Here is a 21,780-nt window from a genome sequence, read left to right on the forward strand (position 1 = left end):
ATGCATATGAAATTCGTTCTATTTCACATTATGTACATAGTTTTCTTCTTGTTCGTCATCGTAAAGTCCCTTCCAGCATAGGCGATTTAACCTCTTCCACCTTGTCCACCGAATCCTCCTTGTCCTCCTCGTCCACCTCCTCCACCGAAACTGCCTTGCCCTCCTCTTCCACCTCCTCCACCGTGACTGCCTTGCCCTCCTCTTCCACCTCCTCCACCGTGACTGCCTTGTCCTCCTCTTCCACCTCCTCCACCGAAACTGCCTTGTCCACCTCTTCCACCTCCTCCACCGGATCCGCCTTGTCCTCTTCCGCCTTGTCCACCAAATCCTCCTTGTCCTCCTCTTCCACCTCCTCCACCGAATCCGCCTTGCCTTCCACCGAGGCCACCCTGACCTCCGCCCCCTCGTTGACTTCCTGAGCCACCGAAACCACCCTGTCCGCCCAAGCCTCCTGATTGGCGGGAGCCACCTTGACCACCGAGTCCACCTTGTCCACCGAAGCCGCCCTGTGCGTTAGCCATTACGGCTGCCACCAGTAATACCAGGGCTAGTAGCAAATACTGCGGAAAGGAGAAACGTCACTACATATTGCCTTCGTGCTTGTACGATACTTTGCGGCAAAGGAAATAACAACAACACGGAGAACTTTAGAGCATGTAGATCGTATCATGCTCTCATTATGCACAAAAAAAAAAACAAGATAAAAAGGTCTTCAATCAATCAATCACTAACGGTATGTAGGCCAGAAAGTTCCTGACATATTGAGATGTTATGTAACCTCGATGGGGTGAACGATGCCAACCCACGTTGATGGTATCTTTGTTGGAGCTATGATTATTTCAATTTACGCAGCTCATTTTTCGTAAGATAGCTAAATTGGAGCTGCGTCTATTAATTGGGTAGGCAGGCATTAGTCCTCTAAAAGTCCTGTTTTCATTATTTTATAGTGTGAATTCCCTAGCTTCTATTCCAAGTTTCTTTTTCTTGTTTTTTTTTTTTTTTTTTTTTGTCCTAGTCACACATGTAGTACAGCTCCCGTCAACCTTAATAATAACCCTGGAAAAAATTCTGCCTCATTTCCGAGCGCATTAACAGCCACCCTGGGAGCACTGGAGGGAATGTTAAATGAACAAAATCCTTGCGTTAAGCTAACAGAATAATTTTGTTCCATTAAGATTTCCTCATGGCTCCATAGAGGTAAGAAACGAAGGAGAGGGCTATAAGATCGGAGGGCCGTGGGACCCCTCTAGCGGTCGCTCCTGGCAATACCACGCCCATAGTTGCCCGGTCACGTGGTCCCCGCATGTTTCGGCGTTATGGCTGTCTACGCGGAGGCCTGGAAGTGCACGAGACCACATTTTTTTCAGTATTATTATTAACTTTGACGGGAGCTGTACATATGGGATACATACATACTGACATACTGGTGTGCATGTCAAATACATGTTTCGGTTGAATGCGATTGGAGCGCTTCTCCTGGAATGACCCGCGGGGAAAGGACTGTTTGAAATCTCAGCTTTTGATCTGTGTGACTGACAGTTGCACGTACAATTCCAAGGGGTACTCGGAGTTATGCTGGGCAGGAACGGGAACATTTGCCCCGTTCCGTTTTTTTTAACATCTCTGTGATCCGCGAGAGCGTTCGCGAAGTAGAAAGCGCGAAAAATACTAATCGATAATACCCAACATCAAATTTATAATTCAAATTTCCCAAGGCTTGCACGGAACGCATGCGTGTAACAACATCAGCCACACTGTTCGCACAACTCATGGCGTTTTATTCTAGGTGCCACTATAGAATCTCAGAAGGTATCCTGACAGCTGTTCTGAATATTTGATTGACAACGTTACACTCGGGAATAAGTAACGGACCTAATTAATTACATACATTTTCCTTTTCACTAATACCATAACAATTAAAATAGCGCACCCGTGATGGTTCACCGTTACTGTATATACGAACTATCGCTATTTGTATGCACAAATAACTAAAAGATATGTACAATCAACCATTCATATCTACTCATATCAGACAAGATTCGTCTATACTAGTCGCAGTAAAACTAAGGCCTAATTATTTACACTATTTATACGGTCACGGTGAGGTTCCTCAGGGCAACGTGCCCATCCTTTACGCATTTGTACCACTGGCCACTGACGCTGGAACTGTACTGGAACTCCTGTTCACCTATAGCGAAAAGAGACGGTGTTCAAGGTAGTCACGGAGCAGACTCGACAGCGGCTTGACAATCCCGAGTTGCAGATGAAAGCGAGAAAATAAACTGCGTCGAACTCTAACCCTTGATGCCAATCGATATACCTGAACTCACGCCGTATCAGCACTAGTAAAATGCTCGAGACCGGCTTGTTGGACAGGAGAAGGTTCACCACGAACGCGCTAGCCCATAAGCAGGGTTCCGTGTTTTCGGTTTTAATCGAAAAACACCGAAAAACATACGCCGGGTAAATTTTCTCTCATTCTGTTTTAATCGAAAAACACCGAATACAGAGGGACTTTCCAGGACATGACAGGCATAAATTGCTGCATGTTCCCAGCAAGTTGCTGATGCAGATCAGAAGACCATACAGAAATACGGTGGTTGTGAAAAATTTCCGTTTACTTTTTCGTTAGCCGCGAACAACGCCATGTTGGACGACCGTCATAGGGAAATTACATTGTGATTTCTATTCCCCGATAACTGTCAGGTGAACCATGTACACGCCAGGTAAAACATCGAAAAACGCCGATTAAAATCAATGAACATCAATAAACATCGAAAAACATACGCCGAGTCTGCCCAAAACTTAAAACCGAAACCCCCGGAACCCTACCCATAAGGTACTTGCGTGCAGACGGAATTGAGAGGCTCCAACGGTACCATGAATAATGTTATGCAAAAGTAGAAAATCACGCATACCGCCCTACAGAATGCAATACGTCTAAAATAGAAGCTACACTGACCGCTTAGGTTTAGTGTATACTGCAACATAATAGTCACTCAAGTATCACTGAAGAGTTATGGTCAATGCAAACATTGCTTACCAATCTGTTTGGTGCAGCCATCTTGCTGTGCTATCTTTCACGAATCCCGGCGAATCCCGGAGGTTCATTTCGTATATATACACGTCTTTCTCTTAATTGCCAGTTTCCTCTCATCTCAAGGTCTAACGAAGCGACTCCACTTTGGCTCGAAGGGCGCCATCGATGTAATCTTAGGTGTGCATCAAATAATTTACCCGTTTTTACTTTCCTGGTAGCCTTAGTTACATCATCATAATTGTTTGTGTATTCTTCCCGTATAGTAACATCCATAGCCACGTTATTTATGAATCTCTTGTATACGTGCCCCTGTTCTTTTGGCACCGCTTCCAGAATTCTGGTACTGTAATGAAGCGCGTTCCTTTAACCGACCACGTACATAAAAATCGAATGTATGTGGAAAATAAAAAGCAAAGCTTGTTTTTCACAACATGTAATGAATTGCTCGGTGTTTACTTCGATTTGAATATTGCGCTCTTCTGCGTTGAATCACGTTCAGCTATAACCTGTCTCTAGAAGCTCTTGTCAGAAGCTGCAAACCCATGTGAACCCTGTTATTTCCAGATGGATATAGAGCTGCTAACTGAATTTAGATCAAAGTGACACGGGACATTAGACGAGGAAGAGATACTGTTTTTGGAACTTTGGAACGTCTGGCTCGACTCTAGCTTGTCGAATGTCCAGTGTCACTTTGATGTAAACGAAATTCAGTTCGTTGCTATCCACCTGACCATATAACATATCTGTAAATTGATGTAGTGATATCAATTGGTGACGAGGATAGATCGAATGTGATACAATTAGGATCAACTTGCAGGCGACAGTATTGTATAATCAGTATTCTGTAATTTTAAATATAAGCAATCTATCAACCTATATTATTTTTATATATGTTCTGTTACCTACGTGTGTATAGTGTAAGCTGTGATTGTATTCTCGATTTGCTCTCGGATGCTTTAAACTTTGAGACGATCAGTGATGTTAAACAAGCCCTATCTTCTTTGATGTATAATGATGTGTTGAATGGGGCTGATAATTTTACTGTCTAGTTGTACTACTTTGTTTGCTTGGAATTTTTTTCAGTTTGTGTTTTGCCACGTGACCGCAGGGCTCTGCCCACAAACCTATCACCGGCGATATCACCTATATCGTCGTCACCACCATCACCACCACCAGCACCACCAGCACAACCACCATCATCATCATCATCATCATCATTGTGGCCGTGTGTCGAGATTTCGGCGCACGTTAAACAACACTCAGGTGGGCAAAATTAATCACCACCACTGTGGCATCGCTTATGATCACAGTGTCTCTCGGCGTAAAGCCCCGAATTATTATTATTATTACTATTACTATTATTTTGGTTACATCCCTCTTTGCGCCAGTAACAAGTAATTAGGAGAGGTACACTCATTGACAATACTGTTGCTCCTTTCGGCTGTGGTGCACAGGTAGCCATTAGTGGATGAAATGAATTAACGCTTCACGTGCAGTTTCTATAATAAATATTAATTAGCATGACGTAATGGTACTCGGGAGTCGGGAGTATAGGGTCAGCTCGTGATTGCAGAAGGCGACTAACTGCCAGAAGAAGCTGCAATATCCTAATGCGTTCGTTTGTACTAATCGGGGAATCGTGGTTATCCATATTCTGTGTCTGCGCCATATGGAATCGTGTCAAAAAGTTTCTCGTGAAGTCGGCCCAACACGCAAGATTCCCTCGAGCAGCTTGCCATTGCTACCAATGCAGAGTACACGGTAAAACAAACATCGAGAGGGACAGAGAGAGAGAGAAGCTAAACACAAAAGGACGCACTCGGAAACTGCAGTTTCTACTTTTCCCTTTTTTATATGTCCTTTCTCTGTCCAGTCTCTTAAATGTTTCAAATACTTTATTTCTTTGAGCGTTTTGATAAGTTTTCTTTTAGATCCCCCACCTATACTGCTTCATTCTTCTTTTGTTATACGCATCGTCAATACGTTTTGTTCTGTTTCTTCAAGCAAACTTGCAAGCAGTGAAAGAAAAGAGACATGAAAGCATCAACCATAGTTCTACAAAGAATTTATTTACAGTATTTCGATATTTCATTCTTCTATGGCGGTCCTTCTCTGTCAATTCACGTTAAGTTGAGGAGGAGGATGTATTAATTTTGGCAGGAAGAGTCTGCCACAAAGGACGGCTTGCTATTCCTTGCTAAATAATGCCTTAGTGGGTAGTCAAGTCCCTGTGGTAGTTAGAGTCAGAGGTATGTACTGATTGCAAGACGCATCTCTCGTACTCTGACGGACGTTTTTTCTCTACTTTTTGTTGTTTCTTTCAAGGCAAGAACATCCGAACCAGCTCGGGTTGAAATATGTAGTTAATTAACAGAATGAATGAATTCGAGATGGCTTCGACGGACACATCCGACTACATTCATTTTTCCTATACACTCTTTCATGCCACAATGTGACATTAAAGATCGCTCCACCACGCCGTTGTAGCATGACCACATTGGGTGTCCATAACCTTTGGCTGTCTTTGACACCTACCACCTAGTTCGCGGCCCTAGACGCTTTCGTTTCGTATATTTACATGTCTATTACATATATTTACATGTCGTCTAGTGGCCACTGTCGAGGCGCTCCAAACCACGGGTTGAATGGACTGTGCTGCTGGCGCTTGTAAGACCTCCTGGCTTTCCAGTAGACAATGTGTTGCTTCCCTGGCGATGTCGTTGATTGGCGTGTTCCTGTCCTTGTCTAACTCCTGACCCTCTGAGCCCTCCAGGCTGTCCAACGAGACCATGACCATTGGTACCACTGCTGTGTCCATCGCTAGTATCGCTGCCCACAGTGGAGTTGACGCTGCCAAAGCTGCTTTGAGTTGGTTGCTGATTTCTACCGCCAATATCTGTACTATTCCGGCGTGGTCCGGTGCCAAGTACGGGGTCCTCTTGCCCTGCGGCTGTTCCATTGCGACCTCCCCCTAGTGGCCTACTGAAACTGTTTTCGAGACCGCCGCTGCCCCCGAAACCTCCAGGACTCGAGCGTTCTTCGCCGGTAGTGTTACTGTCACGTCCGCCGGGTGTATGGCCACGACTTCCGTGGTTTCTGCTTCCTATGCCACGCTGGCCTTTGCTCCCGTGGTTACCATTGCGGCTTCCACTACCAAAGCCAGACACAGTTCCTCCAAAACCTTGACCTCCTTGCCCATGAGGACTGTGTTCGCCGAACGTTCCACTGTCGCCGTGTACGCCTAGACTGTCGTTACCAATACTACCCGGGTTTCCGAATCTTCCTCCGTGGGTACCGTGGTTCCCATTTTCTAATATTCCTGGAAAGGTCGTCCTGTTTCCATTAGCATTCGATCCGAAAAGCGTGCCAGGAACGTCGTGTTCTCCGGGTGTTCCACTTCCACGGTTGATGCCAGGGATTACCCCTTGACCTACAGTTCCTGGCCTGTCTACGACACCACGATGTCCTTCGGGATGTTCACTACCGCCTGGAACTTCAGGATCCTTGGTGCCTGCTGTTTGGTCACGTCTACCTCCAACACTGCTTGGTCGGTGATCTCTGGTGGGGACGTGTGATCCAGAGATTGCGTGATCTACTGGATCGTGTCCTTCACCATCACCACCCTGAAGTCCAGGTCGTCTTTCATGACCACCAAGGGTGCCTGGTTGTCCATGTCCAACAGTGCCTTGTGATTGATCACGTCCATTACTTGGCCGGTCGGAAGACCCGAAGAGTGGAGGATGTTCCGAACCGCTGCCTCCGAAGCTCGTACCTTGAGTGTCAGGTCGTCCTTGGTGACCTCCAGGTGTGTCTAGAATACCATGTCCTCCAGTGTTTGTTGTTTGGCCTGGTCCACTTGCAAGACCACGATGTTCTGTATCGTCCCTTCCGAAACTCACACCACGACTTCCACTTCCCGAGCCACCGCGGCTATCAGTCCTGTTACCTCCATCGCGGTGGACACTATCTGTACTGGGAAGTTCCCGTCCCACTGTGCCATCTCCTTCCCCAAATCCTTGCGTGACGTTCCTGCCGGTGGGTTGCTTGTTCACACCCGTGCCGTTCACCCGGCGGCCCTGACTACTTTGTGTGTCAGAGGAGATATTACGTCCACTCCCAAAAGTAGTATTCTTGTCGTGTTCGCTGGGGCGACTTTCAGTCTCATCGATATTTCGGTTACTGCTTCCGTTGCTGCCATCGTCTCCAAATGTGGCAAACGAAGGCACTCCACTTCCACGTCCTTGGGTGTTCGTTTCGTTTTTACGAACGCCGAGGCCAAAATCTGGTGATCTCGTGGATGTGACACTCGGAATATTGAGAGCGACAGCAGTAGAGATGAAAGCGAGCAGGATTGCTGCTGCAGTGATGTGCTGCAAAAGGTTTAAAAACAATTTTGAGTGTTTTGATTAGTACTGCAGGCAGTCATTGCCGAAGATTTCGAAACAATTATTAACAGTTCTGCAGATGAACCCAGGAGCAGGGCTTAGGCTTATGACTTTCTATAGCCAGCCACAGGCCTACTTCATGAATTCTATTTGTCCTGCTACATTCGCATACGTGTCATGTTAAATGCGTGGAACGTTTTTCCAACGGTTTCACCATGCGCGTGCGCACGGCGTGCGTGTGACTTCGGAGAAAACAGTTTTCCAGCGCGCGGGGGAGAGTATCTAACGCGCGCAGAGAGTAATGCGCCGTGTTGACTACAGATATTCGCACGCGTCTGGGCGCGTTTTCCAAGGAGTGAACAGTGCGATGGCCGTCGTGCGGCAAATAAAGTTGCGTATGAGTAGTTCGCAGATATTTTTGGGACAATTTCCGCCACACTAAACTTACTTCTACATTTCAACGATATCTGGAACGAATGAAACGCAGAAACCGTAGAAAGCAACAGCACCGGCACATATCAACAAACGCTTGCGATCGACGAATATTGCAACACTGGTGCGCGTCACTCGCTCTGTAGATGCTCTGTACAGCTGGATTCACACATGCGTTTTTTGAGCGCGTTTCGCGGCGCGTTTCCAGTCGCTTTTCGCGAACCGCTCCGTGCTGCAGCTTCGGAGGGCAGAAACGCGAACGCTTTTCATCCGGCCAGTCGGAGCGCCTTCGGAATGGTTCATTTTGACGCCCCCAGCAAAACAGATATACCACGCGGGGAACTTTTGTCCTTTTGTGTGTGTGTTTGGTGCGACCGTCGTTGTATTTAGCTGTCACCGGCGAGCTGGGAATTAACGCAAGCCACAGAATCGACGAAAATAAATGGGATTTTGAGCGTGACCATGGTGTGTTGGTCGCCGGCAGGTAAACGTGTGCCTCGCATCTTCTGCAGCTCCTTTTTTGCGTATGTATTTGCGGCTTTAGTAGAACGCGTTCACGATAACAGTTGCGGAAACATCAGCAGCTTTGAAGTGGGTGACAGCACATTGCTCAGCTTGGATCTGATAGCTTTCTTTATCGTATCGTTATCATGGAGTTCTGCTGACGTAAAATGTCGCTGTTATATATTGTGTCGTGTCTGTCTGTCGTTCCGATGATTAATGATGCAAGCGGAAACGATTCACAATGTAAATTTGAACGGAGGCGCAAGAAATGCAGGTGCAATCTTGACATAGCAACAACAACGAAACGCCTTTGCACACTGGCGGCAAACGAATGTGTGACCGGCTGCTCTCAGCGGCGCCACGAACGCAGAGGCGGCGGCGCTTTTTGAAACGCATGTGTGAATGAGCCTGCGTGCGCTCCGAGTGCTCGTATCGCGGGCACTTCTTCGCCGCGCGTGCTAGGCCACGGCGTGCACGCGACATTTTGACGTTTCGTGCTTCAAAACAGGGGTGAACCTCTTCGCCGCGTAACATGCTCCCAGCTAACCATCATCCCGAGTGACAACGTTCTCACCCCTGATTTGTTGAAAATGGGAGGAGTACGCCTTTTTGTGACGTCTATATGCAGTCTTCTGAATTAATTCTTTCTTTTCTACGAGTGCACATCTATTTGCGCGTAAATTTCTCGCAACCGACGCCAACTCACATTACGTAACGTGACACAAAGCAGACACCATCCCCCACACGTCAGCCGTACCTCACCAAGAACACTTTTAATAGAATGCGCAAAACGTACCTTCGTCTGAGCGAGTTGCATCTCCAGCGTCGTTCTTTCGAAAGCACTGACCAGAAGAAGAACGATGACAACTTGATAAATATGGCTTTTATAGCCAAGAAACCGTCTCCCGTATCAAAGCCGTTCAAGGACTGCGAATATACGCGTACGCACGGCTCCTCTGCTCGGTCTTCAAGGCTATAATTGTCAGATTGCGTGTACACTGTATTTTGCGTGCAAACTACTCAGTTGCAAGTCGTCATGAATAAACATGTTTACGCATTTTCCTGGAAAAGCGATTGCGTTTTCCGGCGAGCCCTTGTTTTTGTTGTTATTTTTCTCCCCATTTGTATTGCAATGGTGGCGTAATGAGCATAATTAGATGGCTGTTAAAAGTTACTCGCTGTCGCTATGTTTTTATTTTTTATCAATATCTTTTTTTCTTCTTTTTGCGTAACTTTATTCGCGTGAAATGCCAATTACTGGTGCAATGCATCCTATGGGCGCAACTTTGTATGCACGCGCCTGACGTCACACTCTAGCGGTGGCGCTGCAGTCAGCAGATCGTCCGCTTGGCGTGGGCAAAACAGCAATCAATTGCAGTGATTGAAGTGATCATTTTCATGCAAAGTGGTCCTGCAGGAAAGCCGTGTATCTTTTGAGTACACAACCCGATGAAGAAAGGGAGGCGAAATCACTTTTCATCAGTTTCCGCGCTACGCAGAACGAAGTAATCATTTGATCGCTGCAGTTAAACGGCAAGATTCCCTGACATCGCCTTTGTGAGATTCCCTCACGATACCTGTGTACAAATAACGCTAACATGAATCGGTGGACGGTAGCAAATCAGCGCTGTTTTCAGAAACGCCCCGATCAAACAGCTCGCCTAAGGTGAAGTAATATAGTATGCTTTCAGTGACTTGTACGCTTGCACAGTATCAGCAGTGAACTGGCTCGGTGAAAATTAGATAAACTACAATGCGATTCTGATCGGCGGCATGTTTTGTGGCTGGGCTGCCCAGTTGTCGATGTGCAGCGCGAAGTCGATCGTCGTGTTGTATGCCGTTCCGACACTTGTCTGATTCGTTCAGAACTCTAAATTATTAGAGTATTGTGGAAAGAGACAGTCGAGAGCGGTGTAGCAGTGCGACACAGCCGATGTTGCACTTGATTGATTGATTGACTAGTTCTGCTACTCCCAAAACAAAACAACAAACAACCAAAAACAAACAAAGGATGTTGCGCAAGGATGTTGCACTTGCGGAAAGCATTCGTACACTGCGTTCAGTGTGTCCTGCCCACACCAAACCCGCGCATGCACGAATAACGCATCTTGTAAACAGTGAAGTGGTGTATAAATCTACACGTACTTCGATATACAGGTATTTCTTGTGTGAGGGACTTTATAAGTGGGAATAAGTGCAGAAATAGCAAAGTGTGTGTGGGGGGGGGGGGGGTTAACAAAGTAGGTTATAGCACCCCTGCCCCATCTCTTTCTCTCTCTCAAGCAAATACACCGTGTTCGTGTTCTCGACAGTCATTCGTCGGGGAGAGGGGCTGCTGAATTATCGAAACTAGAGCAGTTACTCTTTTGAACCCTCACTAATTCTGTAAAGACATTCGAGGTTGTGCCTTCGTTCTAATCTAATGGTATAAGCGAAGGCACTTGCGCGCAGTGTCGAAATTCGTTAGCAACGACAACAGTTAAATAATGAGTGATAATGTCATGGGGGTGTTTCCACGACGTTCGCTAGAGCGGCAGAAAACTACATATTACGAGATTTCTTATATATATCACAAGCCCGCTTCCCTTGATGTTTTCTGGCCAATTGGTGACATACCGGGCATACCGGGCAATGACCATGCTGACTCTCTGGCAAAAGCAGCTGCAAGAACCAGGCCGAAAGTCAAAGCTCCCCCAAGCAACTTCTGCTGCTCGAAAGCAATTAGGGGGTATGTGTGGATGCTGCGCCCTGACAAGCGCACGGGACACGGATCTGCACCACCACTCTGTGCTACTGGTGGCCTCTTCAGGGCCGAGGCTTCCCTCCTTCTCCGCATCCGTTTTCGCAGTGCCTACATACGGGTCCACGTCTTCAAGCTCGGCCGTACCCCGAACCCTGGATGCCCACACTGTGAGGAAACAGAAACGGAGGAGCACGTTATTATGGATTGCCCAGCCACATCAGATGCAAGACGCAGGCTGCAGCAAGCTGTGCAGCCTACCGGCAAGCCTGAACTCGGGGAGATTGTCTATCCTCGTGGCAACCTCCATCGTCGGAAGCTCATCGAAAGAGCTCTTCTGGACTTTTTCAAGGTCGTCGACCCACAAGGGCGACTGTAGGAACACGGGATGCATAGCAGCAACTAATGTAACTGTTCTCCCCCTTTTCCCTCCCCCCGAGCAACATGCCGCCAGCTAGGCAGGCAGACCGCTCGTCTATCCAACGTTACCCCCACCCCCACCCCCCCGACCCCGGTGACATAGCGTACGCGCCAATAAGCTTGTGGATCGACATGCCGAGCCTGCAAATGGCAAGGCAGCGTTGCTGTTCCAAGGACACCAGCTACTGATAACGGATTCGCACGCATAAAAAATAAACTCCAGAAGAAACTCCACATGTTGACTATCAGCAGACAGATGCAACGTGCAAAGGACGATCCTCCTGCGATCTACAAGTCTAATTATGAACAAGCTACCTAATCCAGCTACTCCCCCCAGCCGACATCCAAGCGGAACATACTCCTCAACTAAACGAAATGGAGCAACAGACCCCATATTCGGGCGTCACCAAGCTCCAAAACGCAGCTACTTCTACTCTATTCTCTCTCTCTCTCTAAAGAATAATACCCGTGCCACACGGGCAGAAAAAAATGACATTAGCGTGTACTGTGAGTCGGGTCCCGAATGCCATTTCTTACGATAGTCGTGCTATACATGTCAGATTGGAATGACAATAAACGCGATGATGCCGGTCTCCCACTAGCGGTACTTGAGGAGCGAGAACATGTTCAAAGAGATTGAGAATGCACATAATATTCCACAAAATGAGAAAATTTGCTTTATTTCATAACCGATGGTCTGTACTATGTCGGAAAACTGTTGTCATCTTGTCTGTCTGGCAGTGTACACTAAAAGCAAATATATATATATATATATATATATATATATAAAACTCGTTACAAACGCCAGTCACTTTGCCAAAAATAATGCTTGTTTTGGTGAAATTTATAAAATGATTGCGCGGTGCGCAGCATAGAGTGTTGCCCCGTTTTTTTCAGGGCCCCAAAGCACATGGGTACCATAAAACTGCTTGGTGTACATACTGTTGAGAAGCTGCAGTAATGCGTATTTTCTATGACGTCATGAGCGGTACACAGTTCCACGATATTTTTGTTGTCATTCTTTCTTTCCACGCCACGTGGATTGACGAATGCGTCCTGTGTGGGAACAAGTCAGGTTCTGTTGATACTAGATTATGAGGGAGGGGGTGCTGTTGTATTTTATCTTAATTTCCCGGATGGGTGCTTCCGTAGCCCTTGCTTTCAAAGACAACAACGTACTTTTGTCGTAAGTTTCAAGGATTCTGAATGGAAGTTTATCGGATAACAACGCGGAAGCCATAGTTCCGTTCTGAAACTAGACATGATAAATCTCGTTCCTCCGCGTGTGTATGAAGACAAATTTTATGATTTCATTCACATGTGTTCGAGAGTTCGAGCATTGTGGTCCACCCTGCGGATGCTTAACAGAACACAAACAAACGTAATAAAGGAACGAAGAAACGAGACTTCGGCAAGATCGCCATTTGATACGATGCAAGTCGATGTTTAATTCCCGGGGAATCATAACAAAACAACACTTCATTTCACAGAATGTCCCTATATTCACAGACTTTCACTCCAAAATAAGTCCGCCTGCGATAGCGTGTATTATCAGTAGAAATCATCATAGCCGCCACCACGGCCGCCACCACGGCCACCACCACCACGCCCTCCGCGGAAGCCTTTGCCTTTGCCCCCACGACCACGTCCCCTGCCTCCTCCTCTTCCGTATTCTTCGCTGCTGTCATAGTCACGGTCGTATCCACCACCACCACCAAACCCTCTGTCATAGCCTCCGATCCCTCCGGGGTATCCACCGCCGTAGCCTCCTTGGCCCCCGTAGAGCTGTGCTTGAACTGTTGCCACAATGACCAGAACCGTCAGCAGAACTGCGAGCTGTGCATGAAAGATAACAGTCACTTATGCCCGGTTTCATCAATGCCGAAGTAACACTTGAACCGATATCGTCGGTCCCCTAACTTGAATTTAAGGCTTAACTCTGTTTCACTAAAGGGGCTTATTGTCACTGAAATGTTCATCACGTCACCAAATATCGTTTGTAAAAAATACCTGACTGTCGACTCAGTTTTAGCAACCCTTGATATCGGTTCAACGTTATCCAGCGTTGGTGAAGTCGGGCCGGGACAACTGATTGAATACAAATGCACGAGCATGTTCTCCTCAATACAAAACTTTTGGGGCGATACTCGTTGAAAATGAAATGCCTCCTAAAGAGCATCCCGTTAATAAATAACGATAAATGCAATAAAGTTTCGATTCTAAAATCCCATTGTTGTGCATGATGGATTACGGCTAAGTTGCGCCGTGAGTCACAAGAGAAAAAGCATTCCAGAAAACTGTCCAACTCGTTCTCTTCCAATTGAAAGAGAGTTGGCTAATAACTACAACATAAGCATTCCGTGTGATTGCACCCGTGCCGGGACCAGGGACACGGTGCGGTTTGGAGAAAAGCCCTTTGGATAAATCTGTGTAAGATGATAGGCAGAACTCACCATCTTCCCGGTGGTAGCCATCCTCCCTATGCTATTGCGGAAACTATTGGATCTTTATAAGGAAGGGCGGTGCTTATATAGGCTTGTCATACAAGAACCAGAATCGTCAAGGACGAGAAAATCGCTCGACCACAGCTCACGTGTATAGTTGCCCAACACAGAGTACGCGATTTGATGCCAGCGTAATAGTGTTATACGTATCGCCATAAGCATACTCGTATAACCCGATGTTGTGAAAGACCTGTCATCGGATATTGTGACAGTGAAATTAATGAATTAACAAATCGTATATTTCTCGGGAAAACCCGGCCTTGGACATTTGGAGGTGGGGACCGTGGGGACAGTGTCGTCTGGGGCAGGTGTGGTCAGCCGGCTCTGAACGGCTCGGTGGACCAGCAGGGGAAAGGGGAAAAGCAGGTGTGAAAGGAAATATCTATGATAGGGAAAGAGAGAGGGGTACACAGTCCCTGTTGCTCTTCGATTCGAGTGTCCTGCAGTGAGTGTTCCAACCACAAAACACGTACGAACATCCCTCACTAGCCGTCATTGACATTAGTTTACCTAGAATCCCAAGCGCGGAGGGGTGTTGGAAATAATTGGGAGGGGGGTCATTATTATAGTTACGTCATTACAGCTTAACATATCATTACCGACATGTGTCTAAAGCTGCAATCGCAAGGGCACCCCCTGTAGACGGTACACAGGTGAAAAGGTTAGGGGAGTGTCACTGAACATTGGGGGGGGAGGTTAGGGGGGGGGGGGGTCTGGATAAATCACTGTCCATTGGGATTCTCCGTGCACTAGGGTTGCCAGATTTGGCTATACTTTGCGCCAAATTGACTACTGTCTGTCGTGGCGCCGGAATTCGGGCAATGGCAACTTGGCTATTTTCTGGCTACTTTTGTGGGTACTTCTTCGTAATACGTTTGAGACTCTTGTGCACCTATATCGCTATAGCTTTCATCGTGCAACCACAGAATGCCGAAGTACGAAGATCGGCTTTCTATCAGACGGTATGATGTCCTTCGGACTACTGTTTCGTTTGTGTGTTACTCGTTAAAGTGTCCCCTCGATCCAATTTGAAACTGGAATTTGTCTACTTTTGTCTACTTTCTCATGACGCGTTGGCGTCTGTTCAGGATCTTGACCTGAGCTATCCTCCTGTCGGCCCGATCTTCACCTTGTCGTTATGACACAACGCGGTGGTGATGGTGGTGGTGATAGTGAAAGGGCTTGCCGTTGTCGGCCTCACAGAGGTGGGCAACCTCACGACTGACGCCCTCGGGGCATGTGCGTCCTGGGCCGACTTCTAAGGAAACTGTGCCGACATTATATCTGAAAGAGTCTGAGGAAAACTCAGGAAAGGAGGCGTGATTGTGATTGAACGGTGCATGCAATTGAAATGTCTTTTCAACCTATCAGTAAAAATATCCTATATACGCAGGACACTGTTTTTCTGAAATCCACTCATACTATGTTGAAATTGAGCTAATGCAGAACTCATCGCTTTTGTCGATCCAATCATGGTGACTGTAGCCGTAGCTTCTACGTTCTTTTGCGCAACACAAGTTGGTTTTATAGAAACTCCTTTACACGTGGAGGGAGTCCACAGATAATATCGACGTCAGATTGCGAAGAGTCATTTAGCCCCTGTAGTAATTGTGCATGCGATCATTATGTGCGCACACACACACGGGCATATTAATGCGGACATTACGAAATCTTTACATCTACATGACCGCAAACGCACCAGACGCAATCTATAGATATATTAAGAGGCAGACTGCAGCTTTTCAATCTCTGAGCTACGATGACTTCATTTTTGTAAGTCCTTCCAAGGCAATTGCGGGATGTATTAAACAATAAAAAATCGTATGGAAATCTGGTGACACATCAGTATGCGGTATCAGGTGGAAATCTCGAAACGCAAAGGACATGTTCTGATAGTAACAAGGGGGACACGCTCTAAATCGGGGCCCACCGATATTCGGGAAGTTTCTATATGTCCCTACACATTCCCCACGCTTTTCACTTGTTTAATATTCCTTACCCCTTCCAATAGTTCTAATCCTTCTTGCATGGAATACCTGCATCAAGTCCAGCTAGGAAATTGCTCCCTTTGGGTCTCGTGTTTGTGTATTACTTTTTATTAGTGTATACGTTCGTAACTATGTGAGTTCCCTTCGTGCCATTGAAGTAGGCAAGAGGCTCAATAAAAGATTCAGTAGACTAAGCACTCGGGCCTGGGGAGCTTTAAACTTTTTTACCCATGCCCGCGAAAAGCAAGGCGTTCTAAATAAACATACTTTTTCAGTGATATTAGTAAATGGAATGAATTTTATAACAAATTGTGCACTTATATGGTACCAGTCATGGTCATTCAGCAGCGCATTTTATATCAGGTAGCGAGTAAATCAGTTTTGCAATAGGTTGGAAACACAAACTATTACAGAAAAGAGGTGGACTGCCATATAATACGAGCGTGGATCAAATATAAACGAGACTTTTGTTGTAGAGCGCGTTCTGTCAATTGGCCCGCGCTGCCGCTTGTGCACGTGCTAGGTAGGGGGGTCAGTAGTTACGTGAGAAGCCAGCCGGTCTCGTTACATTTCCTCAGTAGTCCGCCATACGATGTCTCAGGAAGAGGCACACCCGTCGACTGCGCAACGTATTATTATAAAGTTTCTTGCTCGTGAGGGTGTAAAACCGACCGAAATTTTGCACCGATTGACGGCACATGCAGTTCGCGAATCAAACACTGTCAAGGAAAGGTGTGTTTCCCTGGCATAAGTGAATTTGTGGAAGGACGTGACTAGGTTGAAAAAGCCCCTGTCAAAGCCAAGACTCGGCTGTCAGCTGGCAAGGTGCTTGCAACTGTTCTTTTTTTTTTTTGGGGGGGGGGGGGGACCAGCGCGGCATTTTGCACATTGAATTCTTGTCCGATCGTCGCACCATCAACGTTGCATATTACTGTGAACATTCGAGTGAGGTTAAACTTGCTTATCGCAGCAAAACGCCTGACCAACCAACACGTAAAGCGATTCTCCTCCATGACAACGTCAGACCCCACATTGCAGCCGTCACGTCACATGTGCAAAATTAAGGGATATGGGCTGGACGTCACTGGAACACCCTCCCTATAGCCCTGACTTATCGCCTTGTGACTTTCGCCTGTTTTGGCCACTCAAGCAAGCACTGAGAAGCCAATGATTCGGCGACGATGACGCGGTGGAGGAGTTTGTGCGCATCTGGATGCTGACACAACCCACTTCTTTTTATGAAGAGGGGATAAAAAAGCTACCGACCCACAGGGAAAAGGCATTTCTACACCGGGAGATAATGTAGAAAAATAATGCACACTTGGTTTATTTCTTTTTACTACAAATAAAAAATTATAAAATGAAAGTCTCGTTTATACTTGATCCATCCTCGTACACAGCAAACACCGGGATGGTCCGAAGGCTTGTTGCGCTGTGAGCGCATGGTATACATAACCACCCCTACTAGTCAATGGAAGGGAGAAAATCGATTACCTCTATCGGTAAAAGGTCCGTGTACCACGCCGTACAGCGCAACTCTGAGTAAAGATGGTAGTGCTTCTGTTGCCAACGGCACTTCCTACGCAACCTGACGTGCCCTTCCCACTCACCAGGCCTGATATGATGATTCTCACCTGAACACGGGGGTTCAACATTCCCACTCAGCTATTTCGCGCAAAAAACTGTAAACACTGAACCACACAGCAGTTCGTCACCGTACTTTTCATTTTATTTACCGTATGCTCTGTTGCCACTGTACCCGTATCTAGGACCCGAGAGACCCGTGTCATGAACCTGCTGCACAGAACGCGCTCCGTTGTACCCGAAGCTTGATGGCTTGCCATAGATGAACGGTTGAACATTTGATTCGCCAACGTCAAGATCAAAACCCATGAATCCGCCGTTCGAGGCCTGCACTGACTTTCTTATCGCGTCTACATTCTTTGCAACTTCCGTCTGAATGCCATCAAGGCCAGGGTGTAAACCACTGAACCCAAAGGACGTTGGCTGTGCTGGGTTGTGAGCACTCGGGGAGCCGTAAGGCTGCACATGTGCACGTGGTTCTTCGGCTACGAAGTCACGGTCACCATTGTGTCCTGTCTGTCGCCTCGGCGTGTCGTTATTGTGTCTCGAGTCATGTCCGTTGTGAGAGTGTCCACGATTGCCACTGGAAGCTCCAGAAGCACTATTCGAAGAGCTTGGTATTCTGTAAACGCCATCACGGTCTTTGGAAAGTGGTCTCAGCCCTGGTGTCGTCCCTGAAGAAGGCGTCTGACGGTTTGGAGGGCCACTGTGCCCTGTGGTCTTGTTTCGGAACGGGTCCGTACGGTCACTCGGGGCAGCTGTCGGTTTTTTAAACCCTGATGACGGCCTTTTTGTTGACGTGCCCGCTGATACGTTGTTACCTTCGGGTCCAGACTGTCCTGACTTCGGTGAAGCGAACGCTGGAATCCTTTTCCCACGGGCCGTTAGCAAAGTAGCCGTCCTGCCTCCCACTATTCTTCCGATGACATCTTGTGGTCCTGACTTCAATTGGTCGGAGCTGGCTATTTCGTGTACTTCAGAGGCATCGTCTTTGTCGGGATTGCCCGACGTAGTACAAACGTACACCAGGAGCAGTAGGAGGCATGGGACCTGCGAACATGAACGTTATCATTACTATAAACAAATCTCCGGTCTTCAGAGTTTGTTCGCTCTCATCCCTCCTCCCCAAAAGGGGCCACGCGTGTGCTTGGGCATATACAGTATAAAAGAAATTCCAACTGCGTCAGATGTATATGAGGAACAAAATTGAGGATGCAACATCAGGCTTTGCCACTGCAAACCATAAACGTGAAACGGCTCCCACACACGATCGAGCTGGTTATCGTATCGGCTATATAGCACAATGTACTTCACAAACTCATCGATGCTATACACATACGTCTAGTGTCACTTGCAAAGTTGCACAACCATTACCTCAAGTACGACCTTACATCATAGAAAGAGATAGCAACATAGAGCAAAGCGCATATAGCGAATCAACGCTAATATCATGCTTACACAATGCGCGCACAGGGATCGGGTTCCACACGTCTAGCAGCTCCAGTCAAGTACAGATCACACGTGAAGTACCAGATGTTAAAGACATAGGTTAACTCACCACATTTGCACATATTGCGCTGGCACGTACTAGGGCCTTGGACTGCAACTTCCGACTATACGCTTTAGAGTTGGATTATTCACATTCCCATCAGTCAAGTCTCAATGACTTGTCCCGCCGGAAAATTCCACTTACACAGTCTTACGAAATTTTACAGCTCTTCTAAGTGCGCAGCAGAAAGAGCCCTCAGCTGTCATTACTTTTTGACTCCATCCATCTTTATTGCAACCTCAGCCGCCCCACCTCACAGAAAAAAAAAAAAAAGTCATGAACAGCAAAGCTCGAGGAAAGCCCCGGTGACAAGTATCAGGAAACTTACCGAGAACTTGTGCATTGTCGCTCCGACAAGGTGAAACCGTCTTCCTGGCGAAGGATGTCCCGCAATTTTAGATATTCGGCCAGGCATGGAAGCCAGATAAATACGCTTTCCTGTTTTTGTCCCTTGCAGCCCGGTGTACGCTAAGAGCAGTGGCGGGAGTTTCCAGGGCAGCCGCAATAAGTGCGTGCGTACACCACGACCGGAAGGAGCCCGTCAGACGGACGCTATACGTGGTGTTCCCTGAAAGTGGTTCCATTTCAAATTGCCCTTAGCGAACTGGCGGCGGTCAAGGTAAAGCATGGGGGGTCTCATAGAACTGCAGCTCTTCTTCTAGGGCGCCGATGCGTTGCCGCGAAGAACCTGACCGCGAAACGTGATAATGATGGGGTCATCGATGGAGGCTGGCGCTTGTTGCGACGTTTTCGGAGAATGGTGGGGAAAAAGTATCGGTTTTAAGAAATTTGAATGTTCTGAAGATAAGAATTCGTCAGGGGGGGGGGGGGGGGGGAGGTAGCGTTGTCACCCGTGTGCAATGCGTCTACTTCTGTCGAACTGAGAATCTGATTGACTATATACATGCAGTGGACTCGATCAGTGGACTCGTTTAAAAATGTTGCGTGGGGAGCCCGTAAGGAACGTTAATGAAATGCCGCGACAGCATATAGGAATTTAGTATAAGCAGTACCCTATCAGTTGAAAAGACACGTATGCCTTTGCGAACCCATGGGAGACATCTCGCACATATGCATGAGAAGCGTGTAGCATTATAGTAGACTACCAATATGAAGAAATCGGTGGGGATGTATTCAAATTCTGAATCGAGTATGGATCTATTTTTTCGAAAGTTCTCCGAAGCCGCTCTCGTAAGCCCAAAACACGGTCAGAAGAGAGAGTACAGAACGAAGTGAGTGCTGCTGCATTCAAAGATCCGTATGCACATATAGCACGTATGTATATGTATGCTGCATATCCGTGTAGTGCTCTAATGTGTTCGGTCCGAGTATATTACTATTCGCTTCGTAGCTTCGTATTGCTAGCAACGGTTGCTATTGGCTTCGTATTAGCTTTGGTTACATGACTATTCGCTTCGCATAAGCTTCGGTTGTCAAACTACTTTTCGCACAAGCGTAGAAATTGGATACCAGATGAATCGAATTGGATTGCATTGGATTGGATTTGATGCCGCATAGCGATGTTAAAAATACGGTTGCGAACATGAAGAGGGAGAGAAAGGGTTGAACTACTCACCTGCCACACTCCATGATGATGAATGCCTGAGCCTCAGACTTTTTTCATCATGGAGTTTCCCCACCAGCTCACCTTCGTTTATGACTATTTTACCTGTTTGTTAACTGCTGTAGACTTTGTGTTGGTATATGTGCTGCTGCCGATAGAAAATCTGACAGAGAATGCGACGGGCATGTGTGCAGTTCATTTCCCGCGTGTTTGCACATTCTGAGGTCCGTATCGACCCTTAATTTTCATTCTTCTACATATCAATGGCTCCAGTCGTGGATCGCATGCTGCCATCTATGAGGAATGTCACAGAACTTCACTTTTTCTCCTTCATTTTCTGTTTCGTTCACGCTTTTTGACTCCCTATTTCTTATCGGGAACACCACATTTAAGAATTTTCTAGATGTTTCAGACAGAGTGAAATCCAGTACATATATTTTAGCTTGTGTTAACGGCAGTGTCCTCAATAAAAAAATTCTTAAACGTCCTCCAGCTACTCTGAACGCATACAAATCAGCTAGCAGGTGTGTGCATGCCGTTGTTGCTTCTTCGAAACCTGTATGTGACGTCGCAGAATATTGGGACGAAAGCAGATGGGACACCTTTAAAGCTTTCAGGAACACCAAACAGGACACGGTCTGAAATTTCGCTTGTACATTAACTTCCACAAATGATTACAGATGACGTAAAACTGACGTCATTTCCTGTTCTGAAAGAGGTTAGAGGACAGCCGACAGCTGCATGTCGTTGCCGGACGTCCAAATCGTCGCGGGGGTTTTCCTGATGCGTGACCAGATTATCTAACACCATGGAGCGTGATATCCCGTCTCTATTTATAATTTGGCAGAAAATTTGTTGCTCGGGAGAAAGACTACAGTCACTAAGGTCCTTTTTAGAGTCACTAAATAAACTACGCATAGCTTATTTAGCGATTCTAAAAAAGGCCAACCACGTCGCGTTGTCAGTAGACTTTTTCATTTTGTTTCATTAGTGTTTGACATAATAGTACCTGTCCCATCCCAAACTCAGTTTGGGGCCGCCGTACAATCAGTTGCACTGGTATGACGAAT

At 46.8% G+C, this 21,780-nt stretch overlaps 5 protein-coding genes across 5 annotated transcripts in view; 1 reads left to right on the forward strand and 4 right to left on the reverse strand.

Moving 5' to 3' along the window:
• The window catches only part of LOC135367879 (uncharacterized), a 137,803-nt gene that overhangs the window by 75,322 nt on the left and 40,701 nt on the right, over window positions 1–21,780 (forward strand). The gene's annotated exons all lie outside the window — the stretch shown is intronic.
• On the reverse strand, window positions 2–3,150 carry LOC135368601 (uncharacterized). The gene is made up of 2 exons (XM_064601991.1): window positions 3,044–3,150; window positions 2–560 (listed from the first exon to the last, which is right to left on the reverse strand). The coding sequence occupies exons 1-2, from the start codon at window positions 3,062–3,064 to the stop codon at window positions 87–89; spliced, it is 495 nt and encodes a 164-aa protein (XP_064458061.1). The 5' UTR covers window positions 3,065–3,150; the 3' UTR covers window positions 2–86.
• Window positions 5,089–9,272, reverse strand: LOC135368597 (hornerin-like). Its single transcript, XM_064601986.1, has 2 exons — window positions 9,158–9,272; window positions 5,089–7,410 (listed from the first exon to the last, which is right to left on the reverse strand). The coding sequence occupies exons 1-2, from the start codon at window positions 9,176–9,178 to the stop codon at window positions 5,647–5,649; spliced, it is 1,785 nt and encodes a 594-aa protein (XP_064458056.1). The 5' UTR covers window positions 9,179–9,272; the 3' UTR covers window positions 5,089–5,646.
• LOC135368604 (ctenidin-3-like) lies at window positions 12,941–14,082 on the reverse strand. The gene is made up of 2 exons (XM_064601993.1): window positions 13,975–14,082; window positions 12,941–13,357 (listed from the first exon to the last, which is right to left on the reverse strand). Exons 1-2 carry the CDS (start codon window positions 13,993–13,995, stop codon window positions 13,073–13,075), a joined length of 306 nt encoding a protein of 101 aa, XP_064458063.1. The 5' UTR covers window positions 13,996–14,082; the 3' UTR covers window positions 12,941–13,072.
• LOC135368598 (uncharacterized) lies at window positions 17,721–19,865 on the reverse strand. Its single transcript, XM_064601987.1, has 2 exons — window positions 19,475–19,865; window positions 17,721–18,647 (listed from the first exon to the last, which is right to left on the reverse strand). Exons 1-2 carry the CDS (start codon window positions 19,559–19,561, stop codon window positions 17,742–17,744), a joined length of 993 nt encoding a protein of 330 aa, XP_064458057.1. The 5' UTR covers window positions 19,562–19,865; the 3' UTR covers window positions 17,721–17,741.

The sequence above is a fragment of the Ornithodoros turicata genome, chromosome 9 (genome assembly GCF_037126465.1).
Source record: "Ornithodoros turicata isolate Travis chromosome 9, ASM3712646v1, whole genome shotgun sequence".
NCBI lineage: Eukaryota > Metazoa > Arthropoda > Arachnida > Ixodida > Argasidae > Ornithodoros > Ornithodoros turicata.

Bases quoted from the DNA above. Each gene is read 5' to 3' on its own strand.
- LOC135368598 (XM_064601987.1), bottom strand. From the start codon at position 19,561: ATGCCTGGCCGAATATCTAAAATTGCGGGACATCCTTCGCCAGGAAGA. The intron at 18,648-19,474 runs GTAAGTTTCCTG...TCATGTTCGCAG, and splicing joins CGACAATGCACAAGTTCTCG to GTCCCATGCCTCCTACTGCT.
- LOC135368601 (XM_064601991.1), bottom strand. From the start codon at position 3,064: ATGGCTGCACCAAACAGATTG. The intron at 561-3,043 runs GTAAGCAATGTT...TCCTTTCCGCAG, and splicing joins TGGCTGCACCAAACAGATTG to TATTTGCTACTAGCCCTGGT.
- LOC135368604 (XM_064601993.1), bottom strand. From the start codon at position 13,995: ATGGCTACCACCGGGAAGATG. The intron at 13,358-13,974 runs GTGAGTTCTGCC...TTTCATGCACAG, and splicing joins TGGCTACCACCGGGAAGATG to CTCGCAGTTCTGCTGACGGT.
- LOC135368597 (XM_064601986.1), bottom strand. From the start codon at position 9,178: ATGCAACTCGCTCAGACGAAG. The intron at 7,411-9,157 runs GTACGTTTTGCG...AACCTTTTGCAG, and splicing joins TGCAACTCGCTCAGACGAAG to CACATCACTGCAGCAGCAAT.